Source organism: Ovis aries, chromosome 7, assembly GCF_016772045.2.
Source record: "Ovis aries strain OAR_USU_Benz2616 breed Rambouillet chromosome 7, ARS-UI_Ramb_v3.0, whole genome shotgun sequence".
In the NCBI taxonomy this organism is placed as follows: domain Eukaryota; kingdom Metazoa; phylum Chordata; class Mammalia; order Artiodactyla; family Bovidae; genus Ovis; species Ovis aries.
In genome coordinates this window covers 54,721,457-54,734,623 of record NC_056060.1, presented here as the reverse complement: position 1 = coordinate 54,734,623, position 13,167 = coordinate 54,721,457, and the positions used below count along the sequence as shown (strand labels likewise).

The 13,167-nt window shown below is 37.8% G+C and overlaps 1 protein-coding gene across 4 annotated transcripts in view; it reads right to left on the bottom strand.

Moving 5' to 3' along the window:
- Positions 1–13,167, bottom strand: part of WDR72 (WD repeat domain 72) — a 221,426-nt gene that overhangs the window by 194,494 nt on the left and 13,765 nt on the right. For all 4 annotated transcript variants that reach the window (XM_060417921.1, XM_027971818.3, XM_060417922.1 and 1 more), the window contains exon 2: positions 1,003–1,167. In XM_060417921.1, coding sequence (XP_060273904.1) covers positions 1,003–1,155 — 153 coding nt within the window. In that variant the 5' untranslated portion in view covers positions 1,156–1,167. The remainder of the gene's footprint in view (positions 1–1,002; positions 1,168–13,167) is intronic.

The following is a 13,167-nucleotide window of genomic DNA, read 5'->3' as shown; positions in this document are numbered from 1 at the left end:
ACTTCAACATTAATAAGAGTAGGAAGATAGTGTAAGTCACCTAGGAGTCTGAGTATAAATTGTAAGAGATAATAAATGCAAGGGCCAATTTCAAAGTCCAGCTGCTCTAATAACGCCCAGTCCTTCTTTCAGCAATGTTCATAAACATTGAGCTGAGCTGGTCTGCTTGCAGTTCTTGGCAGTCCTAGAGTGTAACTGCTCAGTGATGGGAGATGTTAATTAATTACACTATAAAATAGAATTACAATTAATTGTTAATTTAGGTTTTAAAGTGACAAACTTTGAAGGCTAAAAATAGTCTTTGATCTTTAAAAGGCTTCTTAATGAGGGCAGTATACTTTAAGTACATCATTAGTTTAAGTGTGCAAATTGGGTCTAGAGGCTACTAGAGCTAAGCAAATATCTATTCCAATATGTTAAATGTTTATGAGTTGGGACAGGGACAATTAATTGCTAATCAATGGGCCAAATCCTAGGTGAGGTCAGGTTCTGAAATAGGACGACAACAATAGTAAATTGGATTTAGAGCTTTCCAATGTGACCTATAAAAACACAGGCAAGCAGAGACTAAAAGAATAGCAAAAAGGCCAAACTGACAGAAACATCCAGATAATTAAGATATTACTCATTTAGTTAATAGTAATTTTCAAGGGTGCCGTTTGTTTAGATTAATGAGCCATAATTTGTAGAATTATACTTACATGTCTGTAGTTACTTAAACATATAATTCAGGATATAAAATAGTAAAACTTTAAGCATAGCTTAAAGGATGATAACACTTAACTGGTAGCTAGGATTAGCAATATTCATAACATAATTTCCAATATGATCTCGACCCCCCCATATAATATTTCATTTTTCCAAATTCAGAAGTAAAACCCATGTATTACTTTGGTAAGCACCTTTTTAATAATCACGCAAAACTGCTACTGTCATTGCTAGTATAAGCAGCAAGCTATGTTTATAAGTCTATCTGCCGCAATATTAATTGTTTTCACTAACCTGTAGTTCAGATGAGAGATTCCAGAGACAGAGCTGGCCCTCTTGACTTCCCGTCACAATCATCTGCTGGTCATCGGTGATCATAATGGCAGTGATGCTGTGTGGAGGGGCCTTCTTTCCCCAGAGTGCCACAGCCTGCAGGGAGGACCTCATGGTGAGGGAACCCTGGACGCACAGAAATGGTAAAAAGTGTGCAGTTATCATTCATTAATTTTGGAAAATGTGTTGTTGTGTTGTTTCACTCAGTCATGTCTGACTCTCTTGCGACCCCGTGGGCTGTAGTCCATGAGTTCCATTATCCATGGGATTTCCGTGGCAAGAATACTGGAGTGGGTTAACATTTCCTTCTCCAGGAGACTTCCCAACTCAGGGATCGAGCCCATGTCACCTTCATTGTACCTGTGATCCCGGAATCGCAGGTGGATTCTTTTACAGCTGAACCACTGGGGAAGTCATCCCACAAATGTGTTTGATAACATGGACTTGAACAATGCGTTCTCTCAGAGCTATGAAGAAGGGTGCCTTCCCATCAAATAGAGAAGAATGTAATCAGACATTGAAATTAGCCTGTCCACCCCAGCTCTGACTGTGGGTGACCTTGCTGCTCCAGAGTCCCTCTAGGCCTCTCAAGAAGAATAGAGTTGTCTAGACACTGTAATTTGAAGACAACTTTGCAGACTCTCTCTCCCCAGAAATGTCACCTCATCTAAGTAACAAATATCTAAACTTCACTATTAAAAAGCAAATATTTTCTGTAAGAACACTGTTTCCTATTCTTCAAAGCTTCTTGTATGGCTGTTAAAATTGCTGAATATTCATGTTCCACCTACACAACTTTTAATAGTAATTTTTACCTGAATGATTTCTGTGTTTAATATTTTCCTAAATGATAATTTTCATGAAATCACTATCTCCATGTGTTAGTTACAGGGTTAAAGTATAATTATAAAAAAATACCTTTCAAACACAAGTTTCCAAACCTATGGAACACAACAAAAGCAATTCTAAGAGATAAGTTTATAGCAAGACGAGTCTACTTCAGGAAACAAGAAAAATCTCAATCTAATCTTACACTTCAAGGAACTAGGAAAAGAACAAATAATCCAAAGTTAGTTAAGGAATGAAATCATAAAGATCAGAGCAGAAATAAATGAAACAGAGACTTAAAAACCATAGAAAAGATCAATCAAATTAAGAGCTAGTTCTTTGAAAAGGTAAAATTGATAAGCCTATAGTCAGACTCATCAAGAAAAAAGAGGGCCCAGATAAATAAAGTTAGAAATGAAACAGGAGATGTTGCCCTGCAGAAATACGTAGGATCATAAGAGACTACTACAAACAGTTACATGAAAATAAAAAGGACAACCTAGAAGGATAGGATAAATTCCTAGAAATGAACAATCTCCCAGACTGAATCTGAAAGAAACAGACAAAAGGAAGAGATTAATAACCAGTAATGAATTTGAATTAGTAATAAAATATCTTCCATCAAATAAAAGTTGAGGACCAAATGGCTTCACAGATGAAGAAGGGAGTAAGAAGCTAAGAAAGTAAGAAGATAATAATTTCCAAGGAAAATAGGGAACCAGAGCAAAGAAAAAGAAAACCCCTAACCTCCCACAACACTCTGCTATGAGAGCTGCAAAACCTGGCAGTGTAAAAGGAAGTCGGTCCCCAATCTCCGTCACTGCTGATGGCTCCAGGGTATTCCAGCCCAGAACAATCACCGCTTATTGTGGGTAAATAAAAGATGATGAGATGTCAAATGCACTCTGCTTAAGAAGACAGATGCAGAAAGTAGCAGCAGTTTTAACAAGTTCTAAGGATAGAGTTAAAAAGTAAGTTTCATTTATCAAGAAAATTCAATTTGGGGGAAAATCTCATTCCCAGAGACACCAGATAAATGTGATACAAATGAAGATTATAAAGATGGTAATGAGAAGGGCCCACATGGGTTTCAACATTCTGCTGCTATAAACACTACTCCTAGCTTTGTAGTAGTCCTTCTAGTATTACAACTCTTTTTTTTAGCATTGATGCTTTTGAACTGTAGTGTTGGGGAAGACTCTTGAGAGTCCCTTGGACTTCAAGGAGATCAAAGAAGTCAATCCTAAAAGAAATCAGTCCTGAATACTCGTTGGAAGGGCTGATGCTGAAACTGAAGCTCCGATACTTTGGCCACATGATGCAAAGAGCCAACTCATTAGAAAAGACTTAATGCCAGGAAGGATTGAAGGCAGGAGGAGAGGGGGATAACAGAGGGCAAGATGGTTGGATGGCATCACTGACTCAATGGACATGAGTTGAGCATGCTCCAGGAGATGGTGAAAGACAGGGAAGCCTGGCATGCTGCAGTCCATGGGGTCACAGAGAGTCAGACATGACTGAGTGACTGAACAACAATAACAACAGTATCACAACAAAAATCACTATTCAAAAACCATTTGCATTTGATCTCCATTTCTGGCTTGACTAATGTGTGCTTCTCAGAAGTAAGAAGTAGTAGAAAGGGAGTGCCTGTGGTCACACTGCTCCAGAGGAAACTGGGCATTTTAGTTTACAAGTACTGTGCACTTGCTTCCTGCCCAAGGACTTGTCTTTCACACTTTAAACTTTACCTAGGATGCTGTAGTCACAGAAATTTGTCTAGACTGCTTAAGAAGAAATGTAGCAGAAACAAGTTTGGAGAACAGCTGCCAGGGAATTAATATATTTGTAATGATTAGCTAAAATTCTACTAAAGATAAATAATTTCTTTGGTGAGTTATTTATGTCCCTATTACTCTGGAAAATGATCTTCTCTCACTTGAATCACTACAACACTGTTTATCCAATAATTGGCAACTTTATATTACCTTTTTTTTTTTTAAATCTCTCTTAAAATTATCTGCTTTGCATTGATGTCTCCCTAATGAAGTGGTACAAATCCCCCAAGGACCAAGACCAGTCTCTGCCAAGCGTACCGCCTGGCCCATAGTGGGTTCTTGACAAATATTTTTTAACCACACTGATTCTGGTGCTTTGATTCTTTGTGAAAGATAGGAATCATTTCTCAATCATTATCATATTCCCTACAGGTCTGAAGCACAGGGCCTTGATTACAGGAAAACAGTAAATACCGGTTGAGTAAATTATTTTCTTTATTTATAAATTCTGTATTCCAAAGGGGAGAGAGTTGCTTAAGGGTATGAAATTTAAGTTAGGTTAGAACTAAATGTGAGTCACTTAATCCCTCTGAGCTGCAGTTTTCTCATCTATAATCTGAGAATAATAATGATACCTAGATCAGGGTATTGTGAGGCCGGAATGACAGCAGGCTTATAATGCAGAGCACAATGTGGTAAGTAATTTATCTGTATTTTTATTTATTTTAGCTCCTGTACTTCTAGACAATGGTTACCCATATTTTATTTTATTTTATTTTATTTTTCACTTGAATCATTTAACTTTATTTTTTTTTATTTCTCCTTGCTATTGTTTATTTTTTTTTTTAATTTTAAAATCTTTAATTCTTACATGCATTCCCAAACATGAACCCCCTCCCACCTCCCTCCCCATAACATCTTTCTGGGTCATCCCCATGCACCAGCCCCAAGCATGCTGCATCCTGCGTCAGACATAGACTGGCGATTCAATTCACATGATAGTATACATGTTAGAATGTCATTCTCCCAAATCATCCCACCCTCTCCCTCTCCCTCTGAGTCCAAAAGTCCGTTGTACACATCTGTGTCTCTTTCCCTGTCTTGCATACAGGGTCGTCATTGCCATCTTCCTAAATTCCATATATATGTGTTAGTATACTGTATTGGTGTTTTTCTTTCTGGCTTACTTCACTCTGTATAATCGGCTCCAGTTTCATCCATCTCATCAGAACTGATTCAAATGAGTTCTTTTTAATGGCTGAGTAATACTCCATTGTGTATATGTACCACAGCTTTCTTATCCATTCATCTGCTGATGGACATCTAGGTTGTTTCCATGTCCTGGCTATTATAAACAGTGCTGCGATGAACATTGGGGTACATGTGTCTCTTTCAATTCTGGTTTCCTCGGTGTGTATGCCCAGCAGTGGGATTGCTGGGTCATAAGGTAGTTCTATATTTTAAATTGTTCCACCTTCATACCTGTGTCTTATTCTTATTCCAATAAAATTCCTTTAAAATTCACTAGATTTTAAATCCTTCCAAGGCAGAGACTTCTGTCTGATTTGTCCATTGCTATATTCTCAGTGTCCAGAAAAGAGTTTAAGACAGGCAGAGTAACTATTCCAGAATAAATGAAGAAGTGAATGGAAGTATACATTAGAGTCTAAACCTCACATCTAGTAAAGCAAAATCTTTACAAATGTAAGCACCTAACAAAATACAAGACACTTGGAGTTTAGAAAATCAAATAAGTCAAAGCATTTCATGTATTAAAATCCTTAAGAAGTCATAAGATTCCTAATACATCCAAATTAGAAAACAAAAACCACAAAGGCTAAAGCCACGAGAAATCAGATCTCAACCAGAGTTCATCCTGAACCGTCGAGATTGCTAAATGTGGTGAAAAAAAGACCTCTGTTCAGTGACCTAGATCTGGGGTTGCTTCACCACTTATTTATTAACTTTATTTCCAGATTATAAAGGTTACGTGTAGTAAAGTGAGTATAGTATCTCCTACATTGCCTACATCTCAGTATTCTTATGAGGAATAAATCCAGGGCTGCAAATAAAACTACATAGGTATAATTATATACACTACGCTATCACTATGGAGCTTCCCAAGTGGTGCAGTGGTAAAGACTCCACCTGCCAATGCAGGAGGTACAAGAGACTGGGGATTCAGTCTCTAGGTCAGGAAGATACCCTGGAGGAGGAAATGACAATCTGCTCCAGTATTCTTGCCTGGAAAATTCCATGGACAGGGGAGCCTGGCAGGCTACTGTCCATGGGGTCGCAAAAAGTAGAACTGAGCAAATGAGCACACATGGTATCATTATACCTTGTATACAATACTCATCAACTCCTATAATCTAGAATTTCAGACAAGAAGTAATTTTGGGGATCATTGATCTGATAGCACTCACTTATAAGAAAACTAACAAAGAGAAATGTGATCTAGATAACTCAGAATCGGTTCTAATTCTGAGATTCCAAAACACTAAGCAAATTGTACAGTGAGAATAAGTAACAGATTAAAAGGCTGCAAATCTCAGAAGTCACTTTTTTTCCCCATACTTTTCTCTCTCTTTTTCTTTTGTGGCAAAATTATAAAAATAGCCCCAGAAACTTGGTGCCTTGCTATCAATAGGAGAGGGAGTAAATTTATGTTTCCTGAGACCCTGTACAATTCTCTAGAAATCTCTGATCAAAAATAAGCTTTAAAAAAAAAAATCCCATTGTAGAATCTCAAAGTTAGAGGAGAAGTCTGTGATGTGGAGAAGAAAGTCATGCGCTTGACTGAAGTATACTGTCCTGTTTCAAATAATTATATGTCTAGACAAGTTGTAAAATCTTTGGCAAGGGATTACAAAGCTCTATCACAGCCCTCAATGTATAATTATTGTATCCCAAATTTGAATGACTGAATGATATTTTAGAATGTCTAAAGCAAGACTGTGGATAGATGTTTACAGGCCCTTGAATGATCTCTAAATGTGGTTTAATTAAAAACAGTTTAAAATAGACACTACCACTGGCTGGAATTTTGAAAAAAGAAGCATTTCCACAGACTAGGATAAAATTACAGATTATATTATAAAGGTTTAAATAAATTTCCCTCATTTGGATCTAGTCATGGTAATAGAACATTTTAGATTATGATAGTGTATTTTGTTACTTATATAAGGAATACAATTAATACTTTATTATGTAAGTATAGCTATCAAAATTATCATATAAACACACACATACATATAAATTTTACACTTAAATGACTTTCAGATAATTTCCACACAAATTTTTGACTGCAGCCTACCAAAATACCACAATCACATCTCAGAATGAGGTAATCAGCCTTCAAGAAGCTCACAGACCACAGGTAGAAAACTCTTGTAAATGAATTACTCACTTATACAGTAATATATATATGTATCTGTTCAGTTCCGTCACTCAGTTGTGTCCGAGTCTTTGCGACTCCATGGACTGCATCATTCCATGCTTCCCTGTCCATCACCAACTCCTGGACCTTGCTCAAAATCATGTCCATCGAGTCAGTGATGCCATCCAACCATCTCATCTTCTGTCATCCCCTTCTCCTCCTGCCTTTAGTCTTTCCCAACATCAGGGTCCTTTCTAATGAGTCAGTTCTTCGCATCAGGTGGCCAGAATACTGGAGCTTCAGCTTCAGCACCAGTCCTTCCAATGAATATTCAGGACTAATTTCCTTTAGGATTGACTGCTTTGATCTCTTTGCAGTCCAAGGGACTCTCAAGAGTCTTCCAACACCACAGTTCAAAAGCATCCATTCTTCAGCATTCAGCTTTATTTATGGTCCAACTCTATCATCCATACATGACTACTGGAAAAACCATAGCTTTGACTAGATGGCCCTGTGTTTGCAAAGTAATGTCTCTGCTTTTTACTATGCCATCTAGGATGGTCGTAGCTTTTCTTCCAAGGAGCAAGCATCTTTTAATTTCATGGCTGCCGTCATCATCTGCAGTGATTTTGGAGCCCAAGAAAATAAAGTCTCTCACTGATTCCATTGTTTCACCCATCTATTCGCAATGAAGTGATGTGACTGGATGCCATGATCTTTGCTTTTTGATTGTTGAGTTTTAAGCCAGCTTTTTCACTTTCATCGAGGCACTTTAGTTCCTCTTCACTTTCTGTCCTAAAGGTGGTGTCATCTGTGTATCTGAGGTTATTGATATTTCTCCCTGCAATCTTGATTCCAGCTTGTGCTTCATCCAGTCCAGCATTTTGCATGATGTACTCTGCATTATAAGTTAAATAAGCAGGGTGCCAAAATACAGCCTTGACTAACTTCTTTTCCTATTTGGAACCAGTCTGTTGTTCCATGTCCGGATTTAACTGTTGCTTCTTGACCTGCATACAAATTTCTCAGGAAGGAGGTCAGGTGACCTGATATTCCCATCTCTTGAAAAATTTTTCATGGTTTATTGTGATCCACACAGTCAAAGGCCTTGGTGTAGTCAATAAAGCAGAAGTAGATGTTTTTCTGGAACTCTCTTGCTTTTTCTATGGTCCAATGGATGTTGGCATTTGATCTCTGTTTTCTCTGCCTTTTCTAAATCCAGCTTGAACATCTGGAAGTTCTTGGTTCACGTACTGTTGAAGCCTTGCTTGGAGAATTTTGAGCATTACTTTGCTAGCATGTGAGATGAGTGTAATTGTGCAGTAGTCTGAACATTCTTTCTACATATATACATGATCTTCCTTGGTGGCTCAGACAGTAAAGAATCTGTCTGCATTGCAGGAGACCCAGGTTCAGTCCCTGGGTGGGGAACATCCCGTGGAGAAAGGAATGGTAACCCACTCCAGTATTCTTGCCTGGAGAATTCTATGGACAGAGAAGCCAGGCAGGCTACAGTCCATGGGGTCACAAAGAATCGGACACGACTGAGAGACTAACATTTCTGCTTTCTTTTATATTTCCCACTGAGTTTCCCAGAGTGGCTTTACTACTAGGTAATATTATAGCACAATGCTCTGGACATGTGTTAGTGCTATGTAAATAGGAGTGAGCTATAACCTACAAAGAACACCTGGTGTTTCATCAGCTTTCCCATCCTTTTGATTTTTATCCCTTTCTACAATAATAGTATTTAAAAATGCCTTTCATATACATATATACTATTTTATTATTTTTAATAATATAATGAAAAATAATTTTAAGGAAAAAATTAGTTTAGATCTACTAATTATTATAAAGCTGGCTTTGATACAATTTGATTTTATATATATGTATATATATATACATATATATATATACAAATTCAATTTATACCTAAGAATGGAAAACATAATACTAAATTTAGACTTTATTTCAATATTATGCATTTAAATATATACTGAAATTTAGGTACATATCAAATAAGACCAAAATTGCATTTGTGACATACTGCTTGGATTTTTTACCTTTTATTGGGCTTTCCTGGTGTCTCAGATGGTAAAAAATCTGCCTGCAATTCAAGAGACTCTGGTTTGATCCCTGGGTTGGGAAGTTCCCCTGGAGAAGGGAATGATAACCCACTCCAGTATTCTTGCCTGGGAAATCCCATGGACAGAGGATCCTTGTGGGCTATAGTCCATAGGGCTGCAAAGAGTCAGATAAAACTAAACAACTAACAGTTTCTTCCTATGGTTAATAAAATCAAATGTTCATTTTTTAAAAATAATTTCCACATTTTGTTTTTCTAAATAAGAGAAGTTTCTGGCTGTTGCTTCCAAATGGTTTTTAATCATTCAAATTCCATGAAATTTGTGAATATTTCTCCTTTCTTGAAAAAGCTATATTGGATAAGATGATTATGATTTCTCATTTTTAATAATGAATTTTAAAGTTCTAAGTGATAGCTTAATTTTCCATAAAGGAGTCTTTATCAAATAAATGCCCTTTACAGATTGAAGGAACGCCTTCTTATAGTGAATATGCAGAATACTTACTGTTGCCATTTTCACTGACACAGAATTTCAGCAGAGTTCTGTGCTTCCTTTACTTGCCCAGTTATTAACTATGTGTGCTTAGTCACTCAGTAGAGTCCATCTCTTTGTGACCCTTTGGATTGTAGCCCTCCAGGCTCCTCTGTCCATGAGTTCTTTTTCAGGCAAGGATACTGGGGTGGGTTGCCATTTTCTCCTCCAGGGGATCTTCCTGATCCAGGGATTGAACTAGCCTTTTGCGTCTCTTGCATTGTAGGCAGATTCTTTACCATTGAGCCATTAAGAAAGCCCCATATTCAGTAAATAAATAGGAGTTTTCCAACTGTATGCTTTGGCACACATCTAGGCTGTGAATAACTTGACGCAAAGGGTGAGAGAAATGGAAACTCTCAAGCCAGTGTGTGCACAAAGATGATCATTTTCTATGCTTTGACATGAAAGGCATGGCAAACACTGAATTAAGTGAAACTTGTCCAGGAATATAAATAAGTTAAAGCTGTAGAAGGTCCAAACCATTACAGAATTAGGCAACCCATACTGAAAACTAAGAAATGAATCTTCTGATGATGCAGTCATGCTGACAGTCACTAACTGTTACACAACGCTCATCATGGGCACATGGGAGCTCCCAAATTGTCCCATTTTAAAAGGAAATTTTTCTAAATAATATATAAGATCATGGCATCTGGTCCCATCACTTCAAGGCAAATAGGTGGGGAAATAGTAGAAACAGTGGCAGACTTTATCTTTGGGGGGCTCCAAAATCACTGCAGATGGTGATTGCAGCCATGAAATGAAAAGACACTTACTCCTTAGAAGGAAAGTTATGACCAACCTAGACAGTATATTGAAAAGCAGAGGCATTACTTTGCCAATAAAGGTCCATCTAGTCAAGGCTATGGTTTTTCCAGTGGTCATGTATGGATGTGAGAGTTGGACTGTGAAGAAAGCTTAGTGCTGAAGAATTGATGCTTTTGAACTATGATGTTGGAGAAGACTTCCCTTGGATTGCAAGGAGATCCAACCAGTCCATCCTAAAGGAGATCAGTCCTGGGTGTTCTTTGGAAGGACTGATGCTGACGCTGAAACTCCAGTACTTTGGCCACCTCATGCGAAGAGTTGATTCACTGGAAAAGACCCTGATGCTGGGAGGGATTGGGGGCAGGAGGAGAAGGGGATGACAGAGGATGAGATGGCTGGATGGCATCACCGACTCGATGGACATGAGTTTGGGTAAATTCCAGGAGTTGGTGATAGACAGGGAGGCCTGGTGTATTGCGATTCATGGGGTCGTGAAGAGTTGGACACGACTGCGAGACTGAACTGAACTGAACTGAACTGAACTGAAGTAGAACTAGCAAAGGGCTACCTGTTCTAACAACTTCCTGATCACCTCCCAAAGCCAGAGAGGCTCTTAATATCTGTCCCCCTTAACAAGTGAGACAACATCTACAAAGCTGTTAATTATAGCTGGTAAAGGATGGGTCTGTCTTTTCATTGTTTGAACCCTAGTCCCTAGCACAGACCTGCCACATTAGGGAACATTTAATAAACATTTCTTATGTGACTGTAGTCAACCTTGAAAAGGGAGCAAGAAGAGTTCACTGGAAACTAGAAGAAACTTTAAGAATGAGGCATTAAACTCCTATTTTGCTGATGAAGAATTGAAGGAAATGTGATGTGATTTTCCTAGAATGAGAGTCTTCTTGTTCCTGGAGTATTTATGTTCTGGGGAAAGTAATTCCTCCAGTTTCCCTATTTGTGTTCCACTCAAATATATGGGAATATATAGGGTTTCTGATTCTAGATTGATCATTAGGGTCTATCCAGCACACTACCATCTCCATTAAATTAAAAATGCACTTTATTGTGAAAGAGACAAGAAATATAATAGGAGTTATAAAAACCTTTTTCCTCTATTAACAGCTAGCAAATATTCTTTGAGCTCAGTTTTCTCAACTACACAATGGAAAAAATAATTACGGTGGATAATTGATGTGAAAAGAGGTGATTCTATACAGAAAATGTTTATAATTATTTGTCCATAATTAGACTCAGTGAATATTTACTGAATGAATGAATGAGGAAAGAATCACTGCGATTTTACACTGTGGGCAGAGAATGTGACTGCCACTTTCTAGCAATGCCTTTCTTTCTTCTACAATACTGTAACTACAATTTCTTTTTTCAAAACTCATATGAATATATACCAGAGCCTTTGGCCATGAAAATGTACAGTTGGCTATCATTACCTCTAAAATATGTGATGACACTTTAATCAACAACTTCAGGTAAAATTAGGGTTCTCTGGTTTAGCAAATAAACATACAAGATGTCCAGTTAAATTTGAATTTCAGATAAATAACAAATAACTTTTTTGTATTATTATTTTTTTTTATTTAATTTTATTTTTTTACCTTACAATACTGTATTGGTTTTGCCATACATTGACATGAATCCACCACAGGTGTACACGAGTTCCCAACCCTGAACCCCCCTCCCACCACCCTCCCCATATCATCTCTCTGGGTCATCCCAGTGCACCGGCCCCAAGCATCCTGTATCCTGTATCAGACCTAGACTAGCGATTCGTTTCTTACATGATAGTATACATGTTTCAGTGCCATTCTCCCAAATCATCCCACCCTCTCCCTCTCCCACAGAGTCCAAAAGTCTGTTCTTTACATCTGTGTCTCTTTTGCTGTCTCGCATATAGGGTTATCATTACCATCTTTCTAAATTCCATATGTATGTGTTAGTATATTGTATTGGTGTTTTTAAATTTGAATTTCAGATAAATACAAATAACTTTTTTAGTGATATGTCCTAGACAACTTTTGAGACATGCTCGTAATAGAAAAAGTTGGTTATTGTACAGGATATGCTTATAAAAATTACTGTTTATCCAAAATCCAAATTGAACTGGGTATCCTGTAGGCATTTTAGGGCCACTGTCAACCCTACGTTACAGCCAAAAGGGAGCCTTGAAGATAGCTATCATCCCCCTCTCTTCTCCTACAGATAAGAGAATGAAGGTTTGGAGAACTTGTTTTCTTGGTCAGAGTAATCCAACCAGAAAGTAACTGAGCGAAACCTATAAGGTCTCTTAACACTCCTAGAAATCTCCTCCTGCACCATGATGAAAACGACCCAACCTTCCCCACCAAAGAGTCTTAGTGACCAGCTAAGCAAAATTATCTATGTTCATAGTTCTTTAAAAAAATGAAAGCAAAAAGTCAAGTAAAACAAGGACAATGAAACCTCTTATGCATTCAGGCGCCAATGTGGCCTCCATTGTTTTTGAAAGCTGGCCTTAGGTCAAAGATCCCACATGCCACAGCTAAGTCCTGTGTGCAGCCAAATAAATAAATATTAAAAGAAGGAGAAAAAACAAAAAACAACATGCTTCTTAGTCCTTTCTCCATGATTATGATACCAGGCAAGCACGAGAGAAGACAACATGCCATTACAGTGCCCATCCTCTCCTCACCTTCGCCTTCTTCCTTGTAACAGGTTGCTTTTATCTCTCTGACATGTCTGATCTGAGGCAAGC